We start from the raw sequence: 19,252 nt of genomic DNA on the forward strand, positions 1-19,252 counted from the left end.
AGTGGCCGGTACTCTTTAGCCTAAAAGGTTAACAGTAGCCCACATCTTCTGGCACCTTTCACCTTCCACGTCAAGGCGGGTGGGCAGCTCCAGACACAGGGAAAGCACTCTAGTGATCCACAGCATAGCCTTGCAGCTACGACTGGCTGCTGCTGAGGTGCAGGGACAAGCACAGCTGCTCGGCACACATATCAGAACTGAACCTGTGTTCCCTGGCGGCTGACAAGTGGGCCACTTGTCAGCACCACCATGCTTGCGTACCCATGAGCAGACCCAAATGTGTAAAAAGGCTAGTGCAGACCTACAATATTCCTAATCAAAGTCTGCTTCTGGTGATATTCATCATGTTAAAGTCTGTCAACAAAACACATAAACATGTATTCTATTTTGCAAAGTTAGTTTTCAAGTACTGAAACATAAACATTTAAAATGAAACAAGAACACAATGTGCTGAATCTCAGAGCCGAGCACCTCAGTCCTACACGGGACCCAGCCTCAGGGAGCACGGCACTGCCCAGGCTCTGAGGGTACCACTCAGGGTGGAGCTGACAGCTGACCAACCTGAGGCCAAGCGCACTCACCACAACAGTCACAGCTTTCCGGTGCCCGACAAAGTCCATGTTAGTCTTCCAGCCCTCCCGTTCGATGATCTGGGCAGTGGGGCCAGAGTTGTTCATGGCATGGGCAGATACTAGGTAGTGCCCATCAGGTGACCAGCTGAGTCGCAACACGTGTGTCGTCCCTCCACACTGAAAGAAACATCTGTGCTTGAAAGGAGCTCAAGGCCAACTTTGTGACCAAAACCGTGGGCCCAAGAATACAATCAAACTCTGACTGACAAATATATGATGGTGGCGTGTGCATCCAAGCATCTGGCTACACTGACAGCTGTTAACTCCAGTCTTTCCAGATGATCCAACAAAAACGCCTGTCAGATGAGACTGGAAGGTGTAGCATCCTACACTCCTCACAGTACAGTATATAGGACCTGAGAGGATCTGCAGGAGGCCAGCTCTTTTAACTATCAACTCTGCATAGGTCAAATCTATCTGGCCAGTGACCCCTTTCTTCTGCTCAGCACCTGGTAACTGCACACATGAAGTCTGCAGAACATTCACTGCAGCAGAGAAAGAGCCCTGCTGACCCTCAGGTCATGCAGCCATGACCATGTGGCATCACCTGCTCTCTCGAGCCCATCTCCTCACCTGAAGCCTGGTGATCTACCAAGGAGAAGAGGTGTATAAAGTCTGTAAAAACAGTAAAATGCACGGCAGAAAGGCAATGTTCCCCTGACCTAGATGCAGGGCTGAAGCAGGGCATTCCTTCACATTATTCCTCCTGCAAGGTGAGATGTATTAGCCAAAAGCCAGTCCCCTGAAGCTCAAGGTCAATTTAGGACAACCCTAAAGACTTAGGGTTGAGACCTTGGCCTTACGGCCCTAGAGGAAAGCAGGACAAGGCAGGGCCTGAGCGCAGTGACATATCTGCCTCAACTTCCAGCTGGGCCCCAGACCAGGCAGGACAGGCCCACTCCAAAGGCTGAAGAGTGCTACCAGTTCCCACTGGGATTCCAAACACTCCTTTCCCGCAGTCACCCCCAGGAGCCCAGCCTACGGGACCCCCTGCTGCCAAGCAGCAGGGGACCTAAGGACCTCCAGAAGGCATAAGGGCCCATGTCCCTTGTACCAGGTGGCTGCAGCCAAGAAGAATAGAACTAAGGAAGGTGAAGGCCTGTGCTAATGTGCCCAGTCCAGGAGGTCCTTACTGTTGGTTTGGGGAGAACTGAATACACGATTTCCACTTGCCTCCTGCAGCTAGCCCTGACCAGCGGGCAAACGCCTAATTCTTCCTGCAAAGCTTCACTCATGTCCCTTCCTCTGAGATGTCTTTCCTGATGTGATCACACCTCCTCGGTGATTTCTGTACACTCTGGATAAATCCACCACCATCCTCACAAGTGACATGACTGTCTGTCTTTCCCACTGGGCTCTCAGCTTCAAGGGAGACTTGATCTCAATTTGCTTTCATTTCCTGCACCCAGAATTGCCTTACACATAGTAGGCACTTAAGAAATGTCTAATGAATAATGGCAACCTTGAGCTCTGATCCCATATGTAATGACAACTCAAATGAAGGAAGATATAGTAAAATACTACACAAGCCACTGTAGTCCACCTTCAGTAATTTTGCAAACTGTACTGCTAACTCTACCCAAGAAAGCAGCAGGCTAGCCTGCAGAGTGAAGTCAGCGAACAAAGCCACAGCACAGTCAAGAAAAATCCAAGAGACAGCCTCTTCCACCCGCCCGCTTCCCCGCCTCCACCTCCACCTGACTCCCTAGGGCAGCACAATGTAAAGTCCACACTGTAAGAAAGTTTCATATACACCTGCGGAAGTGCAAGGCATCTCTAAGGTTCTCTTCAGCTTTAAAATCTAGAAATCTTTTTCACTTCAAAACTGGATGTTTAATAGCTTCTGAAAAATGAAAGATTTGCATCATCTGACTCTTTGGGCCCCAGAGAACCCTGACCAGCCTGGTTAGGTCCCCAGACTCTGCATTCACCCACAAGGTCTGGGCCAGCAAGGCTGCTGGGCCAAGCTCTCTGGGCTGTCTCATTACCTCATCAAAAGGCTTTGTGATGCTAGTCTCCAACTGCCAGTCCAGCGTCCTCCACACCTTCAGGCTGCGGTCATCAGCTTGAGAAGCAATGTATTTGCCAACAGGGTCCCAAGTCAACCCCTTCACCAAGCCAGAATGACCTCTCAAAGTAGCTAGAATTTCTACGAAGAAAAATAAAAGAGATTGGAAAGGCGTTACCCAGGGAAAAAAGACTATATGGAAACATGAACTGCAATCCACGGGTCATGGAATGGCCAGCCATGAGAAGAGTCCTCAGGAGGCTGCCCTGGCCAGCCCCTGCTCTGGGCACAAGCAGACAAGCCCCCTAATTTGATCTCCACAAGGCAAAAGCAATCTGAAGAAACAACTACCCCCGGGCAGGCCCTGTGGATTTCCCTTTAGCCACAGCTGACATTTGAGGATTGAGGCTGTCCATGCTCCCGAAAGGGCAGACAACCAGGGCCAGAGCTGAATTCTGCTCCCTTGTCCTGTCTGCAGCTGGCGGCCTGCCTCTCGTTTCCCTTTCTGGACAGAAGTCCGTGCCCATCTGAGCAGTCCTGTGTGGACCTCCCCAACAGCTTCTCCCTAAGGTGCAGGCCTGACAGCTCTGGGACCCGGCCCTGTGCTGAGTGAGTCCTCTGTAAGTCACCACTGGGGACAAATGTGTGGGAGACAGCATTTCCTAGAGATCCATAATCTAAATGCCAGCCTCTAAATCTGCCCCTCCATGGCCAGGCCAAGTGTCCTCACACATGCTGGTGGCTTACACGGAAAGAAAATGACTTGGATCAAGTCCATGAACGATTCTTTTTAGTCCATGAGGAAAACATACTCCAGACACTGAGCAGGAATGTGAGCAGTATCTTACTAGTTATAAACTGCAGTGCTATGCCCAGTTAAGCCAACTGTTGTGACTTTAAATACATAAATAAGAAAAATTCACCCTGTGTAAAACCAGATTTGTTAGCCCGCCTCTGCTCAAGGGTTTCACAGAAGAGATGGCAACTGAGCTGAGGTGAGAGCCCAGCAGAGGGAGGGCATGCCCTGAAGGGCATGTGAGAGGGGAGTGCTGGGCATCTGGGGGCATGTGGAGGTACAGCACACATGGGGGGTGCCTGGGTGAGCTGAGCACCAGCTGGACAAGGTCTCCAATATCAGTTTTCAACCTACCACCCTCATGATCTATGGCACATCCGTGCTAGCCTTTGGTTACTATTTTCTTTAACATAAACCTCTTTAAAAATCTTAAACAAATGTAACTGATGAAGAAAAAAGAACTGAGTTACTGACAAGACACGCAAATCCCCATCCACTGAGAGACACTTGCTGTCACCAGCCAAAGGAAACAGAGAGCCCACCCTGCTCCAGACACGGACAGGCGGTGTTGCTGACAAGTGGCTCATTTCTGCTGCCACCAGTCAGAGGAAGCCCAGACCTGGGAACTTCACAGCGTTCCAGATGACAACAGTGTTATCCACGCTGCACGAGGCCAGCCAGGCGTCATGGGGAGACCAAGCTACGTCCATCACATCTGGAAGACAAAGGGCTGGTGGTGAGTCTCTTACCTGGCATACAGATTTGACAAGGGGACCCTTTAGCACCACCCGTCTGCCAGCTGGGCCAACACCAGTCCCTGGTGTTCTCATATCTGAGATTTCACCTGGGACCATCATAGCTAGACTTTTTTCCTCAAAGCAGCTTCTAAAAATTCCCCACTAAGAGGTTTCTCAACTGGTCATAAAATTTAAAGCATCTAATTGATCCTGCCCTACTCCTTTTACAAAGCAACTGAGGGCATGGCTGAGAGCTTGGCACCATGTGGCATCACACATACCAGAACCCTGGCTCTGACACCTACTGGGTCTGCAGCCTCGGGCTCACTCCTAAACCCTGCTAAGCTTGTTTCTCCAATCTTAACTGGGCCTTCCTCAGAGAGCCCTTGGAGCACTGTAGGTCCAACACTCAGCAGAACACCTGGGGCACAGTGAGAGCCCAATAGCTGCTAACTAACGGAATGAGTGGAAAGTCATCTTGCGGCCCTTTTCCTCATAATCTTCTCAGCATCTCATCTCCAAGACTCTGCCAGAGCACCCCTTTCCTACAGAGCCCCCAAACAGAATTAATCATGCTCATTTCTCTGTAACTCAATTTTCTCATCTGGAAAATGTGCATTAAAAAAATCCTATCCTGAGAGGGTTATTATGAGGATTAAATGTGAGAAACTGCTATAGCCAGGTGCCAGGCACACACCAAGGCATCGATAAAGATGAGCTGTGATGGCGACAGTGACCATGCCCATCTTACCATCCAGGTGCGATGGGAGCCAGTCTTACTGCCTTTTCTAACCTCAGTGCCTGGTTCAGTGCTGGGTATACAGAAGAATGGCTGGAGAGGTGAAGAAACAGAAACACAGCAGCAAGATCACAGCTATCCACTCCTTTCCTCATAAGATTTTTAAAAAGAGATGCAAGCAATAATCTTCAGTGAGAGCTTGATGAACTGTCCACACTGCGTCTGTATTTCATGCTGCATGCGTACTAGCATGTTGATCTAGTACTCTAATAGCCCGTGTGAGTTGCAGGGCTTCTCTTGTTTTGCTCTGCATTCTATGTCATTGAGTGTTCACCACCATAAAGAGACCTAATCTAACAGTGAACTTTCACTGGGTTCCAGTTTTTCATGCTAATCAGCACAAAAGTATACATCACTCTTCACATTCTGGATTATTTCTTTGAGACTGATATCCCAAAGTGGAAATCTGGGCAGAATATCTGAATACTTTCATAAATCTGGATTCTCTTAACACTGCAGACTGCTTCTCAAAGACCTCTATGACTTCACACTTCTACAAGCAGAACGTCCATTTCAAAACTCACTTATTAGCTTGAGGATTATGATTTTTTCCCTTCTAACTGACTAAGCACATTTAAAAATTTGTAATTTCACGTGATTGGTAGTGAAAGTGAAGATTTTTCATATCTGTTTGTTGTCGTCTTGGATTACTTTGCTCCTATCTTCTGTCTGGTGAGAGGTCTTTCGTGCCGTTGGTCTAACAAACACAAATGCCATGCCTACAAAAACGAAGAACAAGAACCTCCTCTAGGAGCTTAGAGCCTGGGAGGGGCAGACACGCAGGCAGCAGAACTTCAGTGTGGTGCCTACATCCTAGAGCAGAGAAGCGCCCAGAAAGGAGACGTGATTTCATTAGCAATTTTCACAGACCATTGGTAACACAGGTATTAGCTGCAAATTTCATCAGTTTTCCTTCCTATAATGTAGATTTATGTTGTAAAGTCTGTTATTCTCCTTTGTGACTTTCATTGCCTGTTAACCTTGAAAAATATTCCCTCTGCTAGAGGTCTGATGAATATTCGATTCTGTTTTCTCCTGCTATAATTATTTAGAACTCTCCTCTCTTTAACATCTGGAACATACTTTGGTGTAGGCTGTACTCAGTGAGGCTCTAAATTACTTTCCCTTCAACCATAAACTGCTTCACGGTCATTCTAGCACAAGTGGGGAACAATCCTTTCTTTCCATCATCAATAAGCGATACTGCCTTCACAATAAACCAAGTTCTCAGGTACACCGTAGCCTACTTCAATGCTGTTAGTTTTGCCCAGAGATCCAAGATGTTCCGATCACTGCAGCTTTGAATGATTTCATCTGCAACCTTACTTATCTTTCCAGAAGCCTTCTGGAGTCACTGCTGAGTTCTGCAGTAAATCCACATGTGACATAATTTTCTCTCTAAACCCCAGTTTTGGATATTCTGTCTTCAGACTATACCACCCCCCTTCACTTCTCACTGCAGATCTCCCACATACCTGAGACCCTCCCTGCCAAATTTAAGTTTCTGGTCACCATCATTCCCGCCGACCCTCCCATCATCATTCTTGGTGATTCCAAGAGGATGATTTCACACCAAGGCTCTTGTCCTTAAACTCCTCCTCCAAGGACCTTTGCTTCCACTACTTCAGCCGTTCATTCCCATGGTCAGGCCCAGAGACCCTCCCTAACAGACCACTTCCTCCTTGGTCTCAATTCCAACCCTTCACACTCCTACCATCAACGTGGTGCTTCCAGTTCACTCTCAACCCCAATGGTTCTTTCAGGCACTAGGAGCCTCTGATGCTACAGGCCTTCCACTGTCTGCCTCCTTACCCAGCTTAGAGTCTGCCACCCATCAGTTCCACCACTTCCCTTTGCTCTTCTCCCGTGTCTTCACAGGCTTCTGACAAAACTCAGCCCAGTTCCATCGAGCTCTATCCTCCCCTTGGTCTTTCTTGAGTACCCTCCAATTTGGCTTTCACCCAACTACACTAACATGAATGACACCTGCCAAGGCCACCAGCAGCCTCCATGCCAGCAAGCACAATGCTGTCAATCCTCAGTCTTCACTTGACCTCAAGGCAATGTGTGACATGCTGCTCACTCCCTTCTCCTTCAAATGCTCTCTCCACTATCTTAACTCGGCTCTCCATCTCAGCTTCTTTTGCTGAGAGACGTTTTTGCTTCACATTTCCCCTAGCAAACATTTCTGTCCCTTCCACAAACCTCTCATCCCAGGTGACAGCAAGCGCCTCCTTTCCACTGCTCAGGCCCAGCTGAGAAGCCGTCCTGATTCCTCTGCTTATCTCACACCCCATATCCAATGCACCAGGAAGTCTGCATCTGACCACATTTCCTGACTTCCACTGTTACAACCTAGGTCCAAACGGCCACCGTCTCTCACCTAGATTATGTCAGCAGCCTCTTCACTGGTCTCCCCAGTGCTGCCCTTAGCCCCCCACAATAGGGACTCCATACAGCTGCCACAGAGCTCCTCACTCCTCTGCTCAAATTCCTACTGAGCCTTCCCATCTTACTGAGAAAAGAGCCCTTCACCATGGTCTAGAAGCCCCCGCCCATGCTCTTCTCCCCTCTTCACTCCCTCGCCCTAGCCCCCAGTGATCCCTAAACACACATCCCCACTCCATGACCATTGCCTTGGCCGTTCCCTCTGCCTGGAAAGCTCTTTGAATGTGCACACGTTGTCCCTTCATCTCCATCTGGTCTCTTCTTGGATGTCACCTTCTCAGCAAGGCCTTCTTTGAGAACCATGGGTAAAATGGCGCTCTACCTCATTTTGCTTCCTGGCACTTATCTTCTAGTTTCTTACACGACTACTTTATTGTCTCTCTCTTTCACAAGAATGTAAACTCCCTAAGGGTGAACAGTACCTGGAACACACCAGGGGCTCAATAAACAGTTGCAAAACAAATAATAAATATTAACGTGGGAAAAAAAGTCTTTATTTTATTTAGTCTTTCCATTTATGAAGTGGTGATTTTATCTCTCTCAAAAAAGGTTTGTGGTTTGTCTTAGAGATCTTGTACATTTCTTGCCAAGATTATTCCTGGGTATTTACAATTTTTGATCTTACCATATGAGAGTTCTCTTTTTGTTATTAGACGTTCTAATTGGTTATTACTAGTGAAAGATAAAATTTTTCTTATGAAGCCAATTTAGTGAGTCATTTTTATTAGTCCAAGTGCTTTTCAATGCTTTATAAGTTCAAAGAGCTTTATTGCTTTGGGTTTTCCTGATATGCAGTGCCATCCCCATATCATTTTTGTCTTATTTTCCAGTACATCTCTTTCTGATTTCTGTTTAGCTGTATTGCAGAAATTCCAAAGTAACAAATTAAGTGACAGTACTCACCCTTGTCTTTTCCTGATATAAATGGGAACAAGGCTTTGCCATTGGTTTAAAAAAGACAAAGGACCTTATCGTGTCAAGGAAATAACTTTCCATGGCCATTTTTTCAAAGACATTTTTATTAGGAATTAACGCTGAATTATCTAATATTCCTTTCGAACACCTCCTAAGATGACTCTGTGGCTTTTCTTATTTAACCTCCTAGTATGTTAAGTTATATTAATAGATTGCCTTTACACAAAATTTTTCTATTATAAATCATACTTAGTAAAAATGAATCAATGTTTTCAACCGTTATAAAATTTATGAGTATTCTGTTTCTGATTTTCCTACCTTTATTCATATTTGCCTATGCTTTTGTTTCATTGTTATTTTTATTAGGTTTTAGAAACACAGGGTTATAGCTTCCTTGCAAGAATGAATATTTCTATGTTTTGGAATAATTTTTCTTCAAAGTTTCAAACAATACATGAACAAATAATTTAGGATCAGGAATCATATCTGAAGGTAGCTTCCAACTTCTTTATTGGGTACTACTTTGTTCAGGTTTTCCTAACCCTATAGCATCAATTTTGAAAACATATTTTCTAGATAATTATATTTATTTTAGTATTCTGTCTTGTTTTTTAGTTTAACAGTATAAACATTATATTGCACTCTGATGATTTTTTTCCTCTAGGTTAAATGTTTTTCTAGTTTTTTTTCTTCCTACTCCCTAATTAAATATGCCAAGTATACGTTTTTCACACTTTGCTTTCAAAGACACAGTGCTTTCTATTTATTTATTTTCACTTTTTCACTAATTTTTTTCTTCTGGAATGGTTCTGCCCACACTTGTTACCAGGACCATTGAATAAGGAGTGGCAGGTACCTCTGCTGAAGGTTAGTTAGCAACCCTACCTGCCTGGTAAAGGAGAGCCCTGGGGTGGTCGGCCAGGAGAGAAATCAAGGTTATGGCTCAGCCTCAGTCTTAAGTTAGGGGCCCCACAAAAGTCCTTACTGAGGTGCTTCCCCATGGTCACCCTCATAGATGTGTGCGAAGTTCCAGAAGCCCAACTAGACTCTACTCTGAGTAGCTGTGAATAAGTAAGGTTAAGTTACACAGTTTTACTGTTATCAACAATAATACAATGCTATTCTGTCAGCTTTCACAAATGTGGAATCAATCTGTGGTCACCAATAAGTGGGTTGGTTTAACTTTAAAGTGTCTGCAGAGTATTTGCTGAGCATATACTGCCAACGGATTATAGTCGCTGCCTTCCAAACCTCTCACTCCTGCCCCATCTCCCCCCAGAGCTCTAGGCTCAATTCCAATGGCTTCTCGACATTCCCTCCCTGACCCCCTCAAACTCTCAACACATTCCACACTGAATTGGTGTCCATCCCCGTAAGCCTGTTGTCCTTATGGTCTCAGTAGAGGACACTACCAACTATCCAGGTACCCAGCTAGGATCTCCCTCATCCCTCCCTTTGCTCCATCCTAAGAATTTCCCAAATCAGTCTCCTCTCTATCCCAATTGTCATAATCCCTTCAGGCCATGAAGTTTCCAACTGAATCATTGAAGCAACCTTCTTTCCCCATAGCTGTCAGAATGATCTCCCTCTTGTGCTTCGAAGCTTCTAATGGCTCCCTGTCTCTTCCATGATAAAGGACACTCATTAATAGGGAGCAGGAGCCTTCCATGACCTGGCCCCTGCACATCAGCCAGCCCCTTTCTGTCCAGCTCCCTGCCTTGTAGGTAAAGATCCACAGCGGTGAAATGCTGCCAACTGATCATTCACACCAAGCCTTTCTCATTTCTGCTGTCCTCTGCCTGGGAAAGCCTTCAAGCCATTCCTGGACTAGACCACAGGCTTTCTGAGGAAAGTCTAAATTGTATTCACTCCGGTATCCCTGGCACCTACCAAGTGTATAGCACATGCCTTTAAACTGCTACTGAGCAGCCTTCCTCTTCTTCAGTCCAAATCTGTACAATGTGTCTCTTTCTATATTGTCTATTTAAAACACTTTGTAAACATACTCAAGGTCAAGTAAAAAACTTTTCATTGGGCCCCTGTGTGCTGGGTTCTGTGGAATAAATAAAGTGTGCTTACGGACTTAGTGATCCACTGATGAAGGTAGTGATTCAGTTCACCAGGATAAACAGCAGAACGTGGGGAGTTCTACATTAAAGATATAAACATATACCCCATGAGGGCAGGAGTGGGGGCACTGAATGCAGCTGGAAGCAGGCAGTGGGGACAATGACTGCACAGACCTTGAGGGACAGGCAGGGTGTGACCAATGGTGGTAGGGAGGGATGGCCCAGACTCAGGGCTCTTTAAGGACCAAAACAGTCCCCAGGGAACATGAAGGTGCTGAGCTCAGACAGCTGCTGGGGCCGCCCACCCCAACAGGCAGTCCCACTCACCGCCTGAGTGACTCCGGAGGATGGAGACACATCGCCACTGCTCCACGTTGGCAAGCTTACCGCTGGAGCCAAACACGGTGCTGGGGCCGATGTACCTGCATGAAAGAGGAGTCAGAAAGGCACTCTAGGAGTGCTCTGGGCACTGCACAAAGATGCGCACTGCAGCATGGCTTCACGGCAGACAGAACAGAGCAAACACAGACAATGGCTGGGAAGCACCAAACTGCTGCATGACAGGGGCTGACAGTAGGTTATGATCCATGCACTTGATGAAATAGTATACAGCCATCACAAATCGTGTGGTAAAAGACTATCCACTGCTTGAGAAAATGTTCACAATATATAAGTAAAAGCAGCAGGCCACAAGACATCATGTATAATATGATACCACTACGTAAGGAAAAAAATACACATAACATGGACAACATCTACACGTGGAAAACGGATCAGAAGGATACACATGAAAAACACCCAAAATAACAACTGTGGCTTTCTTTAGGTGGCAGGATTGTGATTTTTTTTCCTTTATATTTTTTCAGTTTTCCAAATAGTATACAAAATATGTTATTTATGTTGGTTAAAGCAGCAAAATCAACAATATTTTTTAAGCCCTTTTGTAAATGAAATGAATGTCTCTGCCTTAATACTGAGGCAGAGAAAGCATTCGAACCATAGGTACTAGCTCCTGCCACGTGGAGCTGGTAGAGCAGTCACATGGGCCCCCAGAGAGATGGCGCTGATGCCACTGAAGCACAGAGCCTCTGTTAACACCCTTTGCGCCTGCAGAACTCTCCACAACCCCAGAGAAAGAGTTCGCTGAGGCAGCTGAGTGGGCTGAAGGAGAGAGTGTGCCTCTGCTCTTGAAGCCACGGCCACAGGGCCACTCCAGCTAACCCATGGGGTAGGGTCTATTTTCCCAGCCCTAGAGTCACCTGGGGAGTTGGTTATGGGACAGAGTCCCAGGACCCACCGTGAGACTCTGCCTAGGTTTTAAAAAAAATAGTTCTCCAGGTGATGATTAGTTCCTTGTGGGTGCAGAGCAGGGGCTTTCAAGGGGGGACAGGTGCTCCTCAGAGCCCAGAATGAGGCTGACAGAGAATGAGGTGAATGGCAAAGAGGGCGGGCTCTGGATGCCTGCCCTGGATTCCATCAGAGCACCTTGACTATTAACCATTTTGTACGTTGGGAAACTTCATCTGAAGAACGAAACAAACGGAGCCACCAATGTCAGCACTGGAAGGGATTAGCCCTTCATTTTCAGGTGGAAACGCTGCAGTCCTCCAAGGGGGCAGCTGAGCAGGTCTCTAGGCAGGTGGGTGGCCTCCTAACTCCTGGTCAGGCCCCAGCTACTCCTGGCCTACGCGTGCTTCCTGACATGAAGTCGGAGCTCTGGAGACTTCAGTGCCAGGGTGGGGAAAGGGACTGTGATAAAGACCAGCAAAGAAGCTTGTAAAAATAAAATGTGAAGAAAGGAAAATGATGCTTACGTAGCCCGTTTCCACACCATAATCAGTTTGTCATCTCCCCCAGAAGCTAAATACATCCCACTGTTTGACCACCGCACACAGTTCACACATGCTGGGAAGAAAAAAAAAATAGGGTGATGAAAATCCAATAGTCATGTCCATTTGCTTTATGCAGAGTTTGGTAAGATGCAAAGGGTTCATAAAATCTAATCTATCTAATCTATTCAAGGCATCTACTGTGTGAGAGCCCCAGAAGAACAATTCAGTTCAAGCACTAACCTACTTGTGCTGTAATAACAAATGACCAGAACAGAGTTTGGAGGGGGAAAGGCTACATAACCTGAGAAGTGTTAGTGCTGAATGAAACAGTCAGTAGGAGGATGCTTAATTCCATGAAAACTGATAAATAACTAAATCTCATTATTTCAAAAGGGCTGTCTCATAAGATGTATTTCTGAGTAGGGATAATTCTCTAAATGAGGGCATATGCTAAAAGGCCAAGATGCCTTTTCCAGAATTTTCATGGAGGCAGCTTGTAGAGCATAAAACTCTGACTTCATCCCACCCATCAGCCCTTTTAAACTCAGATTTTCCAAACTTGTCAGCACTGCATATTGACTGATTCTACACTCATAAACTCAGACCAGCAGAAATCCCCCCGGCCCCTGGTGGGCTGGAGCCTCTGGGAGCCCTCACAGCTCGGCCTTTGGGAGCCCTGCAATTTGAGAGACGCTATACAAGTTGTGGCCCACAAATGACCCGTGAGTGCCTTGTGCTCGAGGTCAGAGGACGCTGAGAAGCATGTTGGGAGAGCAAAGAAGGGGACGTAACTGTTAATGGAGCATCTCAGGGGAGGCAGCTAGGCTGAAAACCAGAGCCAAGTACAGTCACCCTGATGCTCAGAGGTGGGAAACTAAGGCACTAACGCAGAAAAGGAAACCACAACACTGTCCAACGGCCAAAGGGTCCTGGCAGAGGGCCTCAGAATGACACAGCGGCAATCTGAGACATTTGATGAGTTGTCTTTTACGCACCCTTCCCCAGAACCCTACTGCTTCCAGGTCGCTGGCCCCAAAGCCCCATGGAATCAGGCAGTAACGACTCATGAGCAGGAAATCACCAGAGGTACCTGCAGACTGTCCAAAGATGGTTCTGTGAGCGGGCCGAGTCTTCTGCCGAATAACTCACCCAGGTGTGAAGCCAACATCTGTGCCTTCAGACAGCAGGCCGAGGGGAGTTATCGCCGCACGGGGCCTTATCTTTCTAATTACAAACACATGTGCTAACCTTGGGCACTCTGCCAACACGCAAAGCCTGCAAAGGGCCACTCTGTAATACCTAAGTGATTGTCCATCTGGCAAAGCATCTTGGGAATATTTTCATCCTTCTCGTCATCCTCCTGGAGGACTGGAGACATATTCCAGATCACAACCTTCCCAGAATCCTGTCCTGGAATGAAGGAGCAGAAATAACTCAATATGCAAGGAGTAGAAATTTGATATCAATAAGTAATATTAACTATGAGACATAGTCCTCACTTAGCTTTCATAAATAATAATAGTCTAGATTGGAAGAGACTGAATTTGAATTACTAATGTAAGTTACAGAAAAGATGCAGAAAAACAAGTCCTGATAGGGATCAAACAGAGTGTGGTTTTAGCAGTATGCTGAGGCCAACCTGACTTTAAAGAACTCTGGACTAGGTATCAGGAGGGGACTGAGCTGTGGTCTGGTCTCTAATGCAGATCCTCCAGGGTCCCCTAGAAGGTCCTCATCCCTGCCCAGAACCCAGACCTTGCATCTGTAAAATGAAGAGCCTGGAAAAACTGCTGCCCCAGGACCCTTTCAGGTCTGTGCATGGGCACCCTAGCAAGCAAGGAGAACAGCATGGTCCCTGCTGGGGCTTCCCTCCCCTTTCAGGTACTGCCAGGAGTCCTTATCTGTTCCCATAGCTGACTGGATGCTGTGAGACCCAAGTCTGAAATGTGCCCCGAATACAGAAAAAGGGCTCATACCTTCTTATCTGCCCTTTGCCGTCACCTACAGATGGGGGATCAACCAGAGAGAGCATTTAGGGCTCCTGTGGTGATAAGCTGATGCAGTACTCTGCTAAAACATATATCTATGCATTTTAGTAACGAGTTCTCTTTCTAAGCTTTCCATTACTGACAACTAACAAAAGTCTAGCCCCTCATTTAACTTTCCATTATACAGGGGCAAAACCCAATAAATGCCTGGAAATGGACATGTCAAAATTACCATAAGGCATGCTTGAAACTGCCTCCTGGCCAGTATTTAAAAATACTTCCTAAACAGCTCCCCTAGACCTCGCTAAGCTGAGCAGGTCGGGAAAATACGCCTCTTCTTGTGGATGAGGAGAAAACTCTGTCCCCTGGCTAAATCCAGCGGTCCTAGGTGACACTCGTAGGCACCTCTCAGGTGCAGCATGCAGGAAAGAGATCAAGGCTTCCCTTCCTACCCCTACAGCAGGAAGTCCACAGACAACCTGCAGCACCTGGCTGAGGACCCAGAACTCACGGAGGCACTCTCCAGGTGCTGTCCAGGGAGGCCTCAGCTGGACAGAGACCCTACCCTGGGATGAAGCTACAGAGGACTGGGCTCCGCAGGAATGCTACTTTGCGTGATCAGTTATACATCTTGGTGTCCTGGCCTGAAAAAATGACTTTATCTTTCCAAACAGAGCTACATTACTGCAATATTTCAACAAACACTGGATGAAGTACACTGACAATGTTATGGACCATCTTTTTGAATGGTGTGCACATTTCTACTTGCCCACAGTGTATCTGCTTTCTAACCCAGTTGAATTCCTTTGAGCCCAGAAAATGGGCCTAATAACTATAGGACTGACTGTAAGTTAACCACCTCCTTCCCTTTTTCAGATGAGAAAACGCAGCCAAAGCCAAGATGAGGACCCAGAGCCCTCACCTCTGGGGCTGGGGTTTTGTCCACAAGACCACCTGCCACTCTCCCTGCTCAATAAGCTTGGGCTTGGGCATGAAAACTGATTTTAATGTTAACTCAATAAATAGGAATTAGAAAGATAAACCTACTACCAAAATATTCATCAAAAGCACACTAGAGCCAAAAAAGGATTTTGATGTGATCTGTTCAGATAACAGATTACAACTGTACATTTTAAACTCAATCACATCCATACTGGAAAACACAAGTATTCTCTCTTCAGCTCACTGTGGAACCAGGAGAAGCAGAGCAAGGTGGCAGGGCTATGAACGTTCCCTCTGTTAGTCCATTAACGTACCTTGTCCTCCAGTTGCGAACTTGGTCCCGTCAGGGTGAATATCAACTGAAAAAATTGGCTTGCCTGGAAACAAAGAAAAAAAAAGACACACACAACATCTACCTTGGCTTTTATTCACAGGAGAATAGTAACAGACTCAAAATTTTAAGACACTGGTTCTTCAACTAATATTCTTAATCACTGCTCCTAGGAAAAAATAATAGGCTACCAATAATTTACTTGTGAGTAAAGATGGAGTGACCTTTTAAAGTATAAACTGTTGGAAGACTCACCAAATGACAATAAATAGCTGAAAGTCTCTAAGGGAGACAAAGCATTTTGTCACCAGAACGACTGAGCCCACAGGCTACCTGGGCAGTCATAGAGAGGTCCCTGGGACAGGAGCCTACCACCTTCTGGGGATGCATATTTGCAAAGGCTACGAACTCTTCACGACAACACCTCTGAGTCACAGGGGCTATACCTCTAGCCATCTCCCCTTCCCACGGATCTGTACTTGGCTGGCAGCCTGGACACAGGGAGCATGCCCCAGCTTTTCCACCGGCTGTCTCACAGCTTGGAAGGACCCATGGCTGGATGCAACACCGGCATTCCTTCCTGTCATGCTTCTGCTTCCAAAAGCCCTCCCATATGTTTGTGCTACATCAAAATCCACAGAAAGTCGCCCTTCTTGGCATTTCCTCTGGCTGAACTTCCTCCACGGTATGTGCCCTATGTTCAACTAGACATTCAGTCCCTCCAAAGGGAAGGGCTGTGACTACTAGCTCTTGGAGTCCCCACAGGGCCCAGGCCCACATCAGGAGCCCATGAAGCTGGATGGCTAGCTAGGTGGACCAGACTGGCAAAAGTGCCAGAAGAGCTCAAAACCTAGTAGACTGTAGAAGTAATCCTGGGGCCTTTGCTCAGTGGGCACTGTCTGGCTCCCTGGTCTGCTTCCAGACTAAGAGAGGTATGTCAATCACTGCTGAGTTCATCACCACATCCTCAGCTTCTAGCATGGGCCTGTTGAGTAGTGGCTCAGTAATATTTGTTCAGTGACAAATTAGATGCATGACAACGAACTAAACAGTAGCAACTGCTGATACAGACAAGGGGCTGTTGCCAAGGAGTCTCTTAGTTGAGGACACACTGTCTCTGTCACCCAAGAAGAGGTGGCAAGGACACTAGGATGAGGGTTACCAGCTCTAGAATCACATGGCAGCAAGTGTGGGCAGGGCAGGGGCAGGCAGTGGCTGCCTAAGAGCTGAAAATCCTTCCAGAGCTCCCATCCAAGTGTGGAAAATCAAATGCTGGTACCCAAAAGGCAATGGCCAGCACGGGCTCCAGGTGGCACCCAGCTCACCTCACCTTCTTCTGGAGAGCCACACCCCTACAGTCAATCAAGCATGAGTTTCCAAAGACAAGTGGAAATGCACTCTCCTTCTCATTGGTCATTACATCGTAGTGGGGGAAACAGCGGTGCAAGGCCACTAACAAGCAGGTGTGGCAAATGTAAACACCCTAGTTTGTCTCAGGAAGCAAGTAGAAACCCTAGGAAAGTTTGGAAATCACACCACATGTTCTTTCATCTCTAGTACTTACTGAATTCCAAAACAACAAAGGCTACCACAACAGGCCCCTGTCATGCTGGTAGCTCTAGCCTGGTCTCTGAGCCCCTTGGTCACCTACAGGCCCACAAGAGCCAGAGCTCTATAGTAACAGGTTAAGTTCAGCCAAGCAGCTGCTCACCACCTTCCTGGAGCACATGCAGTGTGCTTAAAGCTGTCCCAAAACACAGGAAATCCAGCCCTGGTCCGCTCTGAGCTTTCATTCTAAGAGTTCACAAGACAAGCCCCAAGACAGCTGGGCACTCTATACAGATCTGAAAGAGCCAGACCCAGCAGTGGAGTGCACTCACAGAGGCCTGAGGTAAGAGAGCCTGCAAAAAATTCTTCCATATCCTGGACAGGGCAGACTCTAATTAGTCCACCTTAATCTTCAAGGGAAGAATCCAGAAAACTATACATGGTGAGCTGAAAGAAGATAGGTGCTGAGAACACAGGTGAGAAGGACTGGAAGTGTTCAAACTGGTGCTTTCTTGCCTATGCACTCAGGCCCACGTTGGCACACCCATGCCCTTCCTGGGCCAGGTGGCTGCCACGTGTGATAAGCCACAGCATCCAACACATTGCCACTGAGAATGTGCCACACCTTCCCATAGGCTGAGGAACCAGGAGGGAGGCAGTTGTGAGAAGGTGGGTTTCTCGCCCATTTGGGCTGCAAGAAGTACCTCAGAGGAAAGCTTGGGAAACAAGAAAGGACAATTGGGACTGTGGGCCCAGCCTCGAGCCGTGCAGACATCACTGCTCCAACAGCTGTGAAGAATGGCGAGACCAGGGTGCCTAGTGCTAAGACCGAGGCTCGGAGTCCTGCCAGACACAAGAGGACAGTGACCAATTAGCACCACTAAGAGCCTTGTGGAATTCAGAAGAGCAGATGTCTCCAAGCATGGCAAGGACAGCAGTGGGGGAGCCTCAATCCCATCAGCGCTGCCATCTCCACTTGGGGGCTCCCAGGCCAGGCCTTGGAGGTCCCAGCCAGCTGCTCCTTCCAGGAGAGCCACAGCCATGCTGGGGCATATCTTACAGAGCCCTGCCTTTCCAAAGCCAGACCGACTTCTCCCCAGTCCATGACATGCTCTTGAGCATCTGACATGCCTCTCAAACCGTGCAGGCAGCACAGCTCAGGGCATTCTCTAAATCTCATACCACCCTCTGAGGTAAATACTTCTGACATCCTCATTTTGCCATGGGGGAAACTGAGGCACACAGAGAGGTTAAGAAAGTTGCCCAAGCTACATAGCTGCCTGGTAGAGTCCAAATATCTGGCTCCAGAGCCCAAGGTGTTAAATACCATGGGGTGTGTTGCCCCTCTAGGTGAAGCTGGGAGGGGGTGCATCTGGAGCTGCTGTGAGGGTCAGGATGACACTGCCTGGAGGGAAATGAGGCAAAGCCTATAGGTGGAAAGCAAATTAGTGAGCAAGAGCCATAGTGAAAGTGAGAGTGCGCATGCACGTGCACCAGGTCCTGATGACCTGTTTTGGGCCCTTGGACTTGCTATGCTGACCACTGCTTTGGACACCTCAGTCCCGTGCACTTCCCACCCCTTGAATTTGGACTGATCCTGTGACCCGTTTTAACTAACAGTATGTAACAGAAGTGACGCTGCTCCAGTCCAGGCTTAAGCACAAAAGGTCCAGCAGTTCAACATTTGCCCTCTGGAGAAAGCCAGTTGCCATGTAAGAAGTTCAACCACCCTGAGACCACTCTGCTGAGAGGAGGCCCAAGACGGCCACATGGAGAGGGTCAAAAAACCCAGACAACAGCGAGAATCAAGGCTTCAGACACAGGACCCAGGTGAGCTGCTGTAGCCACAAGCTGCTCGAGCCATTCCAGCAGATTCCGTGTGGAGCCGAGATGAGCTGTCCACACTGAGCCCCGCCAAATTGCAGAATCACAAACAAGTAATAAAACAGTCATCATTTTAAGCCAGCAAATTTTGGAGTAGTTTGTTAAACAAGAAATAACCACAAATGCCAATTCATTCACTTTTCTGCTTAAGCCAGCCTGAGCTGAGCATTTGTCATTTTAACCCAAAACGTTCTGCCTGACTCAGCATCAGTCTTGAGTAGGCCACCAGGGAGGAGCATCCACCTGGCCCTTGGAGTGCTTTTCAGTTGTTTAAGTCTGTGAGACACTGCATTCCATGTCTCCTCAAGCACAAGAAAATCACT

General features: G+C 47.3%; 1 protein-coding gene across 10 annotated transcripts in view; it reads right to left on the bottom strand.

Moving 5' to 3' along the window:
- The window catches only part of HIRA (histone cell cycle regulator), a 90,300-nt gene that overhangs the window by 53,221 nt on the left and 17,827 nt on the right, over positions 1–19,252 (bottom strand). For 6 of the 10 annotated variants that reach the window (XR_011505512.1, XM_044775479.2, XM_044775474.2 and 3 more), the window contains exons 2-8: positions 15,481–15,543; positions 13,536–13,646; positions 12,219–12,309; positions 10,732–10,826; positions 4,056–4,151; positions 2,621–2,781; positions 582–749 (exon numbers count right to left, since the gene is read on the bottom strand). Coding sequence is in view for 9 of the 10 variants with exons in the window: in XM_044775479.2 (XP_044631414.1) it covers positions 582–749; positions 2,621–2,781; positions 4,056–4,151; positions 10,732–10,826; positions 12,219–12,309; positions 13,536–13,646; positions 15,481–15,543 (785 nt within the window). In the remaining variant the exon portion in view is untranslated. Of the gene's footprint in view, positions 1–581; positions 750–2,620; positions 2,782–4,055; positions 4,152–10,414; positions 10,484–10,731; positions 10,827–12,218; positions 12,310–13,326; positions 13,469–13,535; positions 13,647–14,212; positions 14,238–15,480; positions 15,544–19,252 lie in introns of those variants that run through there. The other 4 variants (XM_070516648.1, XM_044775473.2, XM_044775477.2 and 1 more) reach the window with 4 other exon arrangements.

Source organism: Equus asinus, chromosome 8 (genome assembly GCF_041296235.1).
Source record: "Equus asinus isolate D_3611 breed Donkey chromosome 8, EquAss-T2T_v2, whole genome shotgun sequence".
Taxonomy (NCBI): domain Eukaryota; kingdom Metazoa; phylum Chordata; class Mammalia; order Perissodactyla; family Equidae; genus Equus; species Equus asinus.